Source organism: Equus przewalskii, chromosome 3 (genome assembly GCF_037783145.1).
Source record: "Equus przewalskii isolate Varuska chromosome 3, EquPr2, whole genome shotgun sequence".
In the NCBI taxonomy this organism is placed as follows: domain Eukaryota; kingdom Metazoa; phylum Chordata; class Mammalia; order Perissodactyla; family Equidae; genus Equus; species Equus przewalskii.
Window position 1 is genome coordinate 52,577,002 of NC_091833.1, and position 16,286 is coordinate 52,593,287.

The 16,286-nt window shown below is 37.2% G+C and overlaps 1 protein-coding gene across 1 annotated transcript in view; it reads right to left on the reverse strand.

Moving 5' to 3' along the window:
• Nucleotides 1-16,286, reverse strand: part of CDS1 (CDP-diacylglycerol synthase 1) — a 61,519-nt gene that overhangs the window by 14,871 nt on the left and 30,362 nt on the right. Inside the window, exons 5-8 of the mRNA XM_008538424.2 lie at nt 14,141-14,280; nt 4,545-4,603; nt 2,105-2,187; nt 707-794 (exon numbers count right to left, since the gene is read on the reverse strand). Of these exons, the coding sequence (XP_008536646.1) occupies nt 707-794; nt 2,105-2,187; nt 4,545-4,603; nt 14,141-14,280 (370 nt within the window). The remainder of the gene's footprint in view (nt 1-706; nt 795-2,104; nt 2,188-4,544; nt 4,604-14,140; nt 14,281-16,286) is intronic.

Consider the following 16,286-nt stretch of genomic DNA (forward strand, 5'->3'; position numbering starts at 1 on the left):
AGTTCTAGAAAAAGGTCAGTTTTTCATGAGGAATTGGTTTGTTTCTTTCTTCCCCGAAATGAGAACTGTATAACTTAGTTCATTTCCTCTCTTTGCCTCCAGCGACTGTAAACAGAACCAAATCTAAGGCAAAACAACATGATCTGTTCAGGTGCACTTTCCTTTCCCTCATCTTAACCTTTCCTTATTACTTGCATTATCAATATTTTACTGTAGGGCCTCAAATTATTTTTTGAAATGAGCTTGGGTGTTAATAGTTTTACAAATGGACGAGTATATGAAGATGGTGTAATGTACACTTTCAAAAAATTTGGTAAAGGAAGGGATGGATGAGACAGCTTGAGGGGAGAGCAGAGTCAAGGCAAGGCTTGTTGGCAGGGTCGTTGGGGAGAGGAATGAAAAAGAACTGCACAAGAGCAAAGGGAAAGAGCAGCAGGAAGATGAAGTGAGCCTCCACGAGAGACAGCATAAGTGATGGAGTCAAGTCCTTGTTGAGGAGCAACAGAGTATCCAGGAAGAACCCAGAGGGAATCACTGGGAAACACGGCTCACCGCCCCCGCACTGTGGCCAGCAGGCCCAGCCAAGGAAGATCAAAGCACCTCGGAAAGCGAGAATGTGCAACAGCGCCAAATTGTTGGACATTTTCTCCAGTGGCTAATCTTTAAGGTTATGGTAGTGGCTTGCTTGTGATTATTTTTCCTTTACCTTAATTAATGGAGTTCTCCCAAAAAAAAATCCAAAAAGGTAAGCAGTTATGTCATTGCAGATAACACTTGATATTGGAACAAGGAACCTTTAAAGAAAAAAAGGTCAGCAGAAAAAAGTCCATATAATTAAGCAACAAATATTTACACAGGTTATGACTCATAATGAACCACTGCAATAACCATTTGGACTACACTGCACCTAGTCCAGAACACAACACTTGCCAAAACATTAGTAGAAACAATCCATATCAACCAAATTTGATCATTTAGCAATTAAGCAGAGCAAAAATCTCTAAATAAGCTAACATACTAGGAGAATATTGCTATGGAAAATATTAAAAAATCAACTTAACTTTATAATATTAAACAATCATTTTCTATAGCTATGGACATTCAAATTTCTGTTTTATGAGGAACAAGTTATAACAATATAAAGAATTTTTTTAAATCAGCCTTTAAAAATGAAAATGAGTCATTTGTTTAGACAGAATAACCTGATAAATTTATACCAAGCTCTTAATACAAATTCTCTTTCAGGAAAACATCAATTTTAATTCTATCTTAGCCTATAGTTGCATTAAACCCTACTAATTATACAGAACCTACTAATTTCAGTAACTGCCCCCCATCAATTAAAAGTCTGTATATGGAAAACAATCTTAAAATGATTCTAATTGTTTACACACACACGCACACACACCCCTTAGTTAAAAACATGAAGCTGTTAAGGGAATAAATTTATCAGGGCAAAACCCATCAACTATAAAAGATTTTAATTAATGGGTTTAAAAAGAATATGAGGAAAATATGATCAGATTTCTTAAAATCTTAACTTTTTCTCCACTCTAATTTTTAACTAATAATAATTTTTATAATTTTAAACTAATAAAAATGCTTCCTGAATCTGCGAGCCCCTGCTATACAGCAAGGAACTCCATACGTCTGACATCTGGACACCTGCTCCCATATAAAGGCAGAGTAGAACCTAGCCAACTTTCTCCCTGAGAAAATGCATCGCCAGCACACTGTCTGCTGAATAGCAAACTTTCATGTTCTTTCTGCATTCCACGTAAATAATATATTCTTTTCAAAGTCTATGCTTTGTAAAAAGTCACATTAAGGTGTACTAACACCTGAAAACGTAATTAATTGTTTGGAGTTTTTATGAGGACTTTCTGCATTTTATTTGGTACCTGAATAAGGAAGGTTTCCAGGTGTTAACAAAGCATTTGTCTTCAGTTATCAAATAGTAAGCAAAACTCGGGAAGATATTTTAATGGAATAGAGCAACAACAGATAGTACATTTTAGTAGAAATCTATAAGATTCTGTCCAGTGTGAAAGAGCTTTAAAAGTGCTATGACATAATATAAAGCAGCATAATACCATCCCCTTACCATATCATGCCTTCAAACAGATTTTGGATGACAAGATGTGACTGAGTAACCGTTATCAGTAAAGTGACATGAGTCCATGCGAACTGTTAATAGCCCAACAATACAACAATTAGTGAACACAAGATCAGTGCAGCCCAGGAAGCAACAGCAATTTCGAAACAAATTTCTAGCATGACTTTTGGTCAAATTTTGTAAGATAAGGTCAAAATAAATGCTGTTAGTAAATTATATTCATTTTGGTGCCTACTGGAACCTTAAAACATGGAGGAACCATGAAACTGGAACCTTAAAACTGGAACCATGAAAACATTTGACCAAAGTAATCTTAATTTATGCATAAATGGTATGCTAATAATACCGAGAGACACTACTAAATTAAAAAAACTCAAATAAAAAACAAGCCATAGTCTTGAATCATGAGATTCAAATGATAATGAGAAATTTATGGTGTTATGTCATTGAGAGAGGAACATTTTACTCTGGTTGCATTCTGCAGTTATTAAAAATGCTAAACACTTCACAAGGTTGTAAACTATCATAACCTTAATTTTAAAAAAAATGCTACACACTATTTTTCTTTCAGAGTTCATTATGGTAACTTTTTCCCATAAAGAGTTAATTCTAACTTCAAATGATCCAAACCAGCAAGGATCAATTGCCCTTAAGCTCCAATTTTGACACTTCAAAGTTGACCTTCACAGCTCTGTTCAATGACAGAACTCAATTTCTAATTTTCAAAGGTCTCTGTGTTTCATCAATTCCATCCAGCCTGAGAGATGGCTACATTAGCGACTTTCAGCATCATCAGTAGAATAGGTAGAATGTGAAAAAAAAAAAAAAAAAGCTAATGTTTCTATGTACTAGTCTCATAATTTTGAGTGTAATTTATAAAATGACTTTTCAAAATTCTTAGGATTTTGATATATTCTAATAAACCTGCTTCCCTTTTCAGCAAACAATATAGTATCTTGGTTGTCTTGTTTTATTTTTATCTACTTAAAAGATCCAATTCTCTTTTACCCTGGTTGCTTCAGAATGCATAAATAATTTTTTTCCAATAGGCACCATTTATATTTCCATAGGAGATTCTATTATTTCTTTTTTTTACAGCTTTATTGACATATAATTGACATACAATAAACTGCTTATATTTAGAGTGTATAATTTCAAGGGTTTTGGCATATGTGTACACCCATAAAGCCATGACCACAATCAAGATAGTGAACATATCCATCATTCCTAAAACTTCTTTGTGACTCTTTGCAAACCATCTCCACCCTCAATCCTCAAGCAATCACTAAACTGCTTTCTGCCAATTAGTTAGTATTTTCTATAATTTTATGTAAAATTAGTTTGCATTTTCTATAATTTTATACAAATGGGATCACACAAGAACTCTTTTGCTGTCTTCTTTCATTCAGCACAATTCTTTTGAGATTCAACCTTGTTGCTGCATATATCAATGATTTCTTCTTTTTTATTGTTGAGTAGGATTTCATTGTATATATGTACACCACAGTTTCTTTTTTTTTATTTTTTAAAAAATTATTTTATTGGGGCCACATTGGTTTATAACACTGTAAATTTCAGCGTATATCATTATGTTTTGGCTTCTTTATAGATTGCATAAGAGATTCTCTTATTTCTAACTTGGTTTGATGGTTTCTAGATTTTCACTGAGAATTTTACTCTTTCCTCTCAAGATCCCCAGAAATTAAAAATGTAAGAAACACTACAATTTTCCACTAACAATGCTCAGCAGGATGTCCTAAAGGAGAAAAGCAAGGCATAAGGAATAGGAAAAACACCCCAAATCGAAAATAAGCCTAATACATGAATTCACAGGTCAAAATACTACATTTTGCATTTTAGTGTCTTATAATTAGCTACCTTTTAAAGAAATAAGTTCATAATATACAGTGATAAATTTCATAAAACACTGAACACTGTTTATGATATACTCAATAAAATACCTTAGGCCAAAAAGAATTACGCAGTTAGGTGACTAACCATAGGTACCGAGAAAATATATGCTCTGTTCCTTTCATGCTCAGGCTAAGAGCAAGTAAACGTAGTTACTTTCCTTAGAAAAATATGGTTGATGTTTCTCAGACTTACTAAACGTTCAGGAGACTATAGAAATGCTTCAAATTTCTACAAATTTAGAGAATCCAAATACTCGATTTTAATTTTATAGCCTCTGAAAATATTGAAAGAAAATTTCTTAGGAAACTTTGAAAACAGTTAAAATTTTAAAATCCTCAATAATTTTTTAGCTTCAACCTTTCGTATTTAATAGCCATCCAAAACTGAAATATCCCTCACATTCAGGCAAGACGTCAACTAGCAGATTAGATTACATCTTTCCACCGCAGAAAAAAAATTAAAGGTAAGGGTTTTTCTTTTAGAGAGTGACTACAGAAGAATGGTTAATACACACCATGTAAAACTGCAGACGGTAATGCTTCTTCACCAGGCTCAGCACAAACATGCAGAAACCTGTTCAAGAACAAAAAACATGTGCCTGTTATGCAATTTGTTACAAAGTGTAAGACTCATTGAGCTCAAATCAGCCAGTGTTCTGCACCCCATCTAGCTACACTTCAGCCACTTACTCATAAGCCATCTCCTCTCCTCTTATACTAAGCATTTTAAGTAAGTTTCTTGAGGGAAACCATCTTGTATTCTCCAAAATGCCTAATATATTCCATGGCATAAATTCAATAAACATCCCCTGCATTAAGTGAATTAGTCCCTTGCTAATATGTGAACATGGAAAAACAGATCTTGAATTTCAGTTAAACAAACTTTATTTGCTATATCAATCCATCAAGTGTGTGCACGGAATGTTTCAATCTCTACATAATACAAAAATTAGTAATAATTATGATGGCAGCTAACATCTATGGAACCTTGTTACTATGTTCCAGCCTCTTGTCTGAGCATTTTACAAGTATTAACTCATTTAATCCTTCCAACACTCCCATGATATAGGTTCCTATTACTATCTCCATTTTACGGATGAAGAAAAATGCACAAAGGACTTCATTAATTTACTGAGGACCACAGGGCTAGAAAGCAGGTAAATTCTCAGATCCTACTGACCCTCAAGAGTCATGTGGTTCCATAAACCATTATCAGCAAGAGTCAGGTGAACAGTGACTTCAAATTTCTTAGAACAATATTACAATAATTATAGTGAAACATAATACTCAATAATTTCAAGATTTATAAACAGTGTTTATGTTTATATCCTACAAATTTATTACAATGAAATTTTACTAAATAAAAATTCTGCCTAGTTAGATGAAATCTAATACTCATACACTAAAATAATGAGAGGCAATATGAAGCACTTTCTGCCCAATTTATCAGTAAACTTCTAGAGATAAATATCTTTTTACAGAGACAGGTATTAGAAATGCATAAACCAAGTTTAATTTCAGATAAACAGTCACCCGTGCATTCTGTTCTGCACCATCTTTAGAGGGTGAGTTCTCTGAGGCAGAAAATGAATTGTCAATTAATCCATCCCAGATGAAATAACACTAGCCTTTGTGTATCTAAGATAGACTTACCAAGGCAATTCCACCCACCAGAGTAAGCCAGGTTGATACTCCTCTGACCAGAGCAAAGAATCAAACAGCAGCTGCCTTTACCTATTTTTTCATAACTGATTTGAAATGTCGGTGTAAAAGACAATGACAAAGGAAGAGAATGCTTACTGGCTGCCAGATCCTACCTCACCCCGTTTGTCACCAACAGAGTAATCTGACTAGTTGAACTATAAGAAAATATGGAAACATTTTCTGAGTGGAAGCACAGCTGAAAGCCATATGTCACTTTCTTGAGAGAGAGAAAGAAAGGGACGGGGGGATTAAAATATGGAATTCATGGCACTGAAATCACCAGTAGCATAAAAAACCTCTTTAAAAATTACTGCTTTTAAGTTTTTCTTCTATAGCAGGTAGACTTATTTTGTGGCTCAAGTAATAATGTAATTTCTATGCTGTTTTATGCCATTGGTCCGTGGTTAAAGGTGAATGTACGCTGGAGCTGGATCAGAGGCTAATGAGGTAGGAGCACAGCAGAGACAAGACAGACGCCTCTGGAACTCACCCTTTTGTCCAAAGGGACCCCTCTGACTCTCCCAGCACAGCCCTGGAAACTTCTCGACATCACTGACTGTGCATTATCTCCTCACAAATACTACTCCAACATGTATGGTTTTCTCTTTCATGAAATTATATAATACCATTCACCCTTAAGCATTTCTTCAAACAAAATTACCAGGAGAATCATTCGATATTTTCCTAATAGTGATTTTTATCCGGGAGAGTCTTGGTGACTCACTTTAACCTGATCTAATTTCACCCATTAAATCAACCAGCAACATGAGGCTCTTTAGGGTGCTCTAATCAGGATACAATTATCTGACTCCTACGTACGTTAGGATAAAACAGTTCTCTGAATTTGGGGGGCAGTGTGGCTGGTTAGAGTGTTTTCCTAGCATATCTAAAGTTAAATATCATTTTTAAAGAAAAACAATCTGAAAAAGAAACATGTGAATTTACTTTTCATTCACAACCATATAGCTGTGTGTATATTTTATGTTTAAATGTATAAAAATACATATATACTATATTTCAATAAATCTATGGGAAAGATAACTTTGTACATTTGGATCTATAGTTTTGCTTTTTCCTTAATTAACAGAAAATGCGTATGATTATATTTGCAATTAAAATTACAGGATTTGTTACAGTATTATAAATAAAAGTACTCACTGATAAAGCTTCCTAACATACAGTTCTTGACATATAATTATGTTTAGTTACACTTATTGATCACCATTTATGTACACAGCACTGTGCCTGGTGCTGTCCATACAAAGATGCGCAGACCCTGTTGCCCAGCATTAAGGAGTTCCCAGGTGGTCAGGGAGACCTGGTCATCCAACAGACTAAAGAGAGGCGTGTCCAAAAAAAACAAAGAATGACATTTCTAAAGGAGTCAGGAGAAGCAAAGCGGGGAAAAGATACTGAAAAATCCAAAAGATGACACAGAGGGAATTTCAGAAAAATGGACAACCAGAAAATATTCATTGAATGCTTAAGATGTGCCAGATACAAGATATGAAAAATGAGTAAGATAGGCATTCCTATTCAAGGAGCTCATAAGCTAGTTGAAGAGGCAGGAAATATAAAAAAATAATAAAGATTTTTAAAATGTGCTATTGGTGATTAACCAATTTAGTAAACATGTGTAGTCCTTAATTCAAAAAACAGATATTAAGAGAGACCCAAGATTAAATACTGGAGCTTATTGACTTCTCTCTCACTCTTTCACGTGCCTATAGTTTTCATTACTGACCTAAGTAATCTAAACTCCAAACGCTGCAAACATCACGTTAAATAAATTCAGAAGCATACTGCCTTGTGTGAGCCGATATTCAGACACTAGATTACAACTAAGTTGCTCAAAAAAAGTTTTAAGCGAATATGCATTGTAGAAATTGTCACGCAAACTGACCATTATATTAGCTAAGATAAAGAGAAATTTTCTATTAACCTTCATGGTGAGTTTAAGCTGTAGAACGACACTGGCATGTGGACAGATTCTAACAGTCTGTAATTCAAAAACTGTAAGTGGTTTTGGAGATACAGTCCTTTGTGAACAGTTATTTGTGACATCTTTCTAAAGATTTCATCAACATCCTTTGAGATAAAAGATATTCAGGATGGCTGGGGAAAAATTCTTAACTATGCATTAGTTTTAGCTATAACAATTTTATATGTCCATTGATTTTCTTGAATTCCAAGTATTATATTCAAGCCATACCTTCTCCTTAGGGTTTTTAAAAAGAAATCAAAATAGTTAGCCATGCATAAAATACAAGCAAAAAAAACCCCCCAAACTAAACATAACATGCATATCACTGGTTGGCTAAAGAGACGGTCAATCACCTCAAGATTATTCACCCATCACTGCTAGACATGCAATCACATGGCTGCTCTGGTTTTAAAGAGCCCCAAATCCAAATCACCAACATCTTTTAAAAATATATCTAGACTCAAGGGGCTGGCCCCGTGGCCGAGTGGTTAAGTTCGCGCGCTCCGCTGCAGGCGGCCCAGTGTTTCGTCGGTTCGAATCCTGGGCGCGGACATGGCACTGCTCATCAAACCACACTGAGGCAGCGTCCCACATACCACAACTAGAAGGACCCACAACGAAGAATATACAACTATGTACCGAGGGGCTTTGGGGACAAAGAGGAAAAAAATAAAATCTTTAAAAAAAAAAAATATCTAGACTCGAGAGAAAATGTTTGTCCTACTATTTTCAGTCTCGCTGAATTTCTCTTTGCTCTCAGTCAAATTCATTTTACAACAAAATTATCTAAAGGTCAGAAAGACTTCCAGATCCTAGTCACTGAGTCATTTTGTATGATATTAGACAAGCCATTTAATTTTGTGGGCCTTGGTGAGGGGGTCAGATCTGGAGATACCTACATTTTATTTTAATAAAATTCAATGTCAATGAAATAGCTTGGGCTGTCTCTGCTTTTTCAATCTGCTAAGACCTATGATTTCCAGAGCCATGTGACCACTGCAAAGCTGAAATTTTCACAGGACCCTTGGAATACTGTTTCACAAAAAGAATTCCAAAGATTTCCACAGCATAACTTGAAAGAAAGGGCCACACGTCTCAACAGAGCGCTCAATTTCCTCGCTCCTGTCTTAAATCTAACTCCATTTGCTAGACTAAGCTCATAAATGTTGCTAACCACAAGAATCACCAGTAAGGCCTCAAGACTCAGCAAACCAAACACTGATGCCAAGAAAATATCTCTAAGAAGCAGCGTGTGTGGATGTGCATGTTCTCAGCCTCTTGATCATTCATCCAACAAATAGGCAATGGGAACCTAAATGCCAGACCCTGTGCCAGGCATTCGGAATTACAAAAACGAGAGAGACACAAAGTGGGTGGTTACAGTCTAAAAGGATCATATTTAGGGCACACATAAAATGATAATAGATATAGAATACTAGGAGTGATTTATATTGGAAGTTTCATCATTTAATGCAGTAGCTCTCAGCTTACTACAAGGTTGCATTTTAAAAGTACATTTGTAGGACTGTAATAATGTAACTATACTGGTGTGATGTTTATACTGTAGTTTTGCAAAATATTGCCTTTGGGGGAAACTGGGCAAAATGTGTAAGGGATATCCCTATTATTTCTTACACCTGCATGTAAATATACAACTATCTCAGCAAAAAGTACATTCTAAGCCAATAATTAGGGATACAAAAGCAATTTTCTCATAGACTTTCATAAATAGCAGTTGGTTTCTATGATCAGCCCACAGTATTTTTATCTTTTTAATTTAGAACTCTTTTAGTATTAAATACAAACCTAAAGGGCTCAGGCCCTCATTCTATTTAGCATGCATTACAGCAGCAGTTTCCAATGTAGTCACCCTATTCACGTCTCACAATTTATCTTTCATTTAACTACAAATCTGGTTATATTATCTCTTAGCCTAAAACCCTCCAGTGGTTTCCCAGGGATAAAGCCCTTCCCACGATACACGGAGCTTCTCAAGACGTGGCTCCTGCCTACCCTTCCGACCTTCAGTGCCTGGCACCAGCCCAGAGCATGCAATCCTCTCTCATTTCCAAGCCTTGTGCAGCTGCTCCTCTGCCTGGAACGCCCTTTCCCACTATCCACCTGGCAAATGCCTGCTTGTTCTTTACTCTTCGTGACACCTGCCATCTCCTCGAAGGCCTTCTATGGCTTTCCCATCCCCTAACAGAGTAAGGCCCTCCCTCTCCTTCTTCACGCTCTTAGAGGGCCCTGCTCATGTTTCCGTGACGCACTAGGGGACTCATGTCCCACCAGCTTCAAGACCCTGGAAGGCACACTATTGGCCTTATTGCCCCTTGTACCCTCAACAACATTCACAGTATCTAGCATTCGGAAACCACTCAAATGTTTGTTGAAAGAATGACACTGATGACTTTCAATGAGCTTCTGTGATTCCAAGAGCCTAAAACAGCAAGTGGTGAGCTATTTCTATGACAGAAATCAGTTGGGAAAAAAAAGAAATATTGATTTTATTTTATAAAAGTACAGTGAGAAAGTTTAGTGTATGAAGCAAACAATTACTAAAAAGGGATAGTTGGAAGGTGATCATGTATAAAATATATAAAAAGAAACAAGAAAATTAATTATATGGTCTTTACTCAATTGAGAAGTTATTCTCAAATATAAGTTACAGCAAACCACAAAGGGAAAGTAAGCCAAGTAAATAGCAGTCACCCTATCTTCTGACATTCCACCCATCAGACATTACTGCATGCACATCAGTAGAGACAGAATCACAGATAGGAAAAAAAGATTTAGATGTGCTGATATAAAACGATCCATAGGCTACTTTAAGTGGAAAAAACAGGTACAGAGTAGTCCACTCTCATTTGTATTAAAAAAATGGGGAGGGGGCAGCCCAGTGGCATGGTGGTTAAGTTCACGCACTCCACTTTGGGGGCCCAGGGTTTGAGGGTATGGATCCTGGGTGTGGATCTACGCACCGCTCATCAAGCCATGCTGTGGTGGTGACCCACATACAAAATAGAGGAAGATTAGCACAGATGTTAGCTCAGCGACAATCTTCCTCAAGCAAAAAGAGGAAGATTGGCAACAGATGTTAGCTCAGGGCCAATCTTCCTCACCAAAAAAAAAAGGGAGGGGGATATAAAAGTATAAGCTTGAATATTAAAAAACTTTCTGCAATAACAGTAGTGAGCCCCGGGAGATTGTAAGTAAGGCTCTGAGGTAGGAGGGAGATTTCACTGAGTACTCTTTTTCAGTCTGAATTTTTACTATGTGCATGGCATTATGTTTTCATTTTTTAAAAACTAATTTAAAAGAACACAGCAACCTAGTTAAGGACTCTTGAAACACTTGGCTTTTGTCACACTCCCTATTCAGAACACAGCCACGGTGCTCTGGGACCTCCAAGCCCCATGGAGAGGCCATCCACAGGTGCTCAAGTCCATAGCCGGCACTAACCGTGGCCATAAGTGTGCGCCACGCGGGCCGTCCAGCCCACTCAAGTCTTGAGAAACAAGCACCACCTCCAAGTGGCTGCAGCCAGGGGAGCAGCCCTGTAAGAACTGCCCAGTGACGCCTCGGCAACCCACAGGACCAAGAGAAAACAATAAACTATTGTTTTAAGCCAAGGGAAAGACAACTACTTAAGGATTTCCCTATTACAATGACAGCTTGATCACGTGCATTTATTTCCATTCCATCTTGGTAAAAGAAATTAAGACAAAAAGCCACAGAGCAAAGAGAACTGAAGAAATGTCAAGGAAAACAGGAGAGAACTGGCTGCAAAATTTGGGAGCTGGAAAACAGACTGGATAACTTTTAGAGACCTGAGAAATCAGGGAAAACGGGGAGTATTCTCTAGAGAAAACTTAACAGAAAAGGCTTGGTGGAAGGCAGGGGTGAGGCCTGTGCTTCCAAACCAGAGTATTTAGTCAAAGTCTACTGCTGCTAACAAAAGCGAGCCCCAGACAAAGCAGCCAACTGTGAGCCTAGAATAAAGATAACTTTTGGAAATGTATGAGCATAAAACATTTACCTTCTAAGCATATTTCATAGGAAACTACTGGAAACCACGAGGGTGTTAAGCCAGAAAGTGAAAGACATGGGATGGAAGAAATGGGGAGGCTACATCATGAGGACACGTGGGCAGTAGGCCTACAAGCAGCCAGTCAAAACAGGACAGGACCACAGAGGTCTCCAGGACAGAGCTCTCCAAGAAAAAATGGAAATGATACACTATTTGATTTGTGTGAACATTTGAAAGAATTATCAATAGACAAGTGACAGACCTGAAGGAAAAATTAAGGATTCCTACACAGAAATTGCAAAGGTTGAAAAGAGAAGGTGAAGCAGTTGTTAAATTCAGGAAAAACAAAATGTTGTAAAAGAATGAAAATGTAATTGTAGATACTAGTTGGCTCTGTAGGATGTGATATTTTAGGTACCTGTTTAATAACGTAAACAATTACAATAAAAAACCGAGTGGGAAGAAGAGAGAGAGGTTATAACAGGAAAACAATAGATAATGCCTAAAATAAATTAAGAAACAGGCATGTTACTTAGAAAAATGGAAAAATTCTGTAAGTGGGATGCAGGGTTGTTGTTTACATTATAAGTCTTTTAAAACTGATTTTTTAACTAGTGGACATATATTAATGACAACAAATGATTTGTATTTTAACCAATCATAATTTTTGCTATGTAATCATAAGAATAATCACATAAAATAAAGTAAAATGAATTGGTCAGGTTCAATAGCGGAAGCCACTAGAGACACTTCTCTTGCTAATGTTATTTTTAAAACTCAAGATGCCAGACAAGTCTTGCCAGTCTAAATATAAACTAGAAGATACTGTATTCTTTTCTCCTGTAATACTAAAGAATCCCAGAATTTACCTTACATTTAACAAAATAAATCAGACATGTTGGTTTGATAAGTGAGAGAAACTACTCAAAGTTTCTACCAAGAAAAAAATGTCACAAATGTCCTGTGATAAACACAGAATCAGAGTCAAGTGTTCCACTCTCCAAAATTCTACCCATTAGCAGCCATCATTAATCTCTCTAATCAGGATTCTTCTAAACCTATTAAAATTTAAAACGGATAATTACCTTAAAATGAATAACTTCCTTTGCCCTCGGAAGAACAGAAATGCTTTTCAATACCTATTTCCAAGAATCTACTTTCTTTAGATATATCAGTAAACAATTTTTAAAAATGAAGTAATAGACTTAGAAAACCGGACTGAACAAAACCCCTGAATACAAAAAGGAAAACGCTTCAGAAAATGTAGGTCTCCGCTGCCCCCAAAACAATTCTCTGAAAACTGCTACTATCATTTCAGATTGTGTTTCACTTTCTGCCTTCCTAGAATCAGAAACAAAAGAGAGACCAGGATCTGAAGGGGCCTTTACTAAGGCAGCAGCACCATGAAGAAGAACATTACAGTCACCGAATAAGACAGAGACTTTCAACGGCCAGGACGGACTTCCCCATACACTCTGTATGTGTCTAGCTTAACGAGGAATGGAGTCACCTGTATTGTACGCAGTTTCCAAAGTTGCACTAAGAGGACAAAATTACTTCTTAAGAAACTCCTAAGAGCTAAAACAATAACTATTTATTACTAGCTAAAGTGAAAACCCACAAATTTCACTTCCTCCTTTAAAAGTGAAAATAACAACAAATATAGAAATAGTGCTGGGTACTGCTTGAAGTGCTTTACAAAGGAACTGAGGCACAGATAAATTAAATTTCCCAATGTTTATTCAGCTAGTAAGTGGTGGAGCCAGGCTTCACATTGGCAATCTGACACTTAAAAAGTACATATCCAAGTCAATTTCTTAGAAATTTTTTTTATGATTGGTAAACTTTTATAGAGAAGAACTCTGTTAATTCTAACTTTATCCTAAGTATCTGATTCCTAATCTAAAATCATAAAAACATATGGCATAGCATACTATAAACAAATATGTATATAATATTTACATATATAAATATATATATTATGAATATATAATAAACCATGTCAGGAAAACTAAGTACCCTGATTAATTCTATACGAAAACTCTACTTCCTAGGGACAAATAAAGCAATAGATATGTGAAAATTTCCTTGTAAATTATACCTAGTTAATAATCAATCCATATATTTAAAAGTTTCTTTACTACAACTTGCAAAGAAAATTTTCAAGTATATGGAGTGACTACTAAGTGAGCAGTTTTGTTAGCCACCATTAGGGAGTGATTGCCATTTAAGACCACAACGAAAGAAAGAGCTTTATACGTGGGACAATTAAAAAGAGAAGCTGGATTAAATGTAACAAATAAAGGATGTTATGAATTTAAATAGCACAAATATAAGTAAACATGCAAAATATATTAGCTACATATCAATACAGAATATTTTCCTAAACTTACCTGCCAGATAGAGGGCAAAGGATATAAATCTGTGGTAACGAATAAGGAACTGAAGTTGCTCTTCTCTTTGAACAAATGTAGCAAAATAATCTGCTACGGTCTCTCCATAGAAAAAGTAGTTTACACACAGTAGAAAGTACCTATAATTTAAAAACAATTTGCTTTTTATATTTGAAGCTTTCTTCCCTCCTCAAACTCAACAAAACTATTCTCTACATTTTGATGATGACACAAAGATTCAAACCAAGCTCAGAAGACCAGTTCAGGATATATTCTACCAAAATGCTTTTTTCCTGTTTCCAACTCAATTTTATTTTTTTATCAGTCAACAAAAATTTCCTGATAATAGTTCATGCCTTTATTTAGCTCAAAATCTAATGCCCATGGGGCCAGCCCTGTAGCATAGAGGTTAAATTCACATGCTCTGCTTCAGTGGCCTGGGGTTTGCAGGTTTGGATCCTGGGTGCGGACCGACACACTGCTCATTAAACCATGCTGTGGCAGCACCCTGTATACAAAATACAGGAAGACTGGCACAGATGTTAGCTCAAGGAGAATCCTCCTCAAGCAAAAAGAAGATGACTGGCAATGGATGTTAACTCAGGGCCAAACCTCCTCACCAAAAAAAAAACAAAACAAAACATATCTATTGCCAGAGACAGAAAATTAGGAAACTATGTAGAAAATACTACACATAGACAAACACACACTCTCTCTTTCATAGAGACACACACACAGAGTACTAAGTTTATGATGAAAATTCCCTCCAAGCTACTTACAGCTCTAATTTTTGGGGTTTGTTTTGTTTGCTGAGGAAGATTAGCCCTCAGCTAACATCTGTGCTAATCTTCCTCCACTTCATATGTCAGTCACTGCCACAGCATGGCTGAGGACTGGTGTAGGTCTGCACCCAGGATCTCAACAGAGGCTGCTGAAGCAGAGCACATGAACTTTAACCACTATGCCACAGGGCCAGCCCCTCTGATGCTTTTTAACAGTAGAGATCCTAAGCCAAATTCCCATCTACCCTAAAGAGTATCAGCAGGGAAAGAAGGAAGGGGTAATTCAGCCTCACCCCTCCCTGCCCACTGCCCTGCACACTACTGGCATCTCTCTCCCTCTCCTCAATGCCTCGGATGCACTCAGCTGAGCAGTGATTTTTACGGGGTAGCAGGGGGGTCTGGGAGCTAGCTGCAGGTGAAAATCTCTAGGAGAAACTTTTAAAAACTCTATAAATCACCTGTCCCTCCTCCCAGTCCTGGTACATCCTTTCCCAGAGGGAGAGGCTGAGCCCACGAGATGGCTGATGGGAGCTTGTACGAGCCAGGTTTCAAGGCTGAGAAACACTGCCTTGGAGCTCCTCTGTGCCTCGTCCTTTGACGGGCAGAGTCTGAGGTAGCCAGGAGGGCAGAAGAAGAGGACAGGGGTCGTTCCCCTCGGGTTCTCATGGATGGAATCAGACCCCACTGTTCTCAAAGTAAAGCACAAGTGTTCTCGTTTCCATCAGCCGTGTGTGCCACTTTTCTATTCTCCTGTCTTTGACTCCTCGGTAAGGCTATCAAGGCCTACTCTAACCCACCAACCCAACATTTGCCCACTATTCCCTAATACCTTCTGCTCAGGAGGGCCAAAGATGTCTCACCATCTGCGGCACATGCCTCCTCCACCCCACATCTAGAACCTGATGGATGCTGCTTCCCCAGCCCAGAGCACTCTTCTCCATCCAAAGCTTGTCTTTATTTCAAGTGACAGTCTGTGAAGCCTTCTGCAATCACTGGAGCCCGTCCAGACCTACCTTCTTTTTCCTACACTTGGAATCAATCCTGCATGGTTTAGCATTTAATTATTCTCCAACTACTTAATCTACCTAACAATTCCCTATGCATGTCACCACTCATGAAGAAACTTGATGGAAGGAAAAATCAACTATTACCAAAATCTAGAAACTGTTGTTTGACTATTCTAAACCCCAAAGGTGATACATCTGTTTTGTTTGTTTTTTGCTGAGGAAGATTCGCCCTGAGCTAACATCTACATTAGTCTTCCTCTATTTTTTTGTATGTGGGACACTGCCACAGCATGACTAGTGAGTGGAATAGGTTTGCAACTGGGATCCAAACCCGTGAACCTGGCCTGTCGAAGCAGA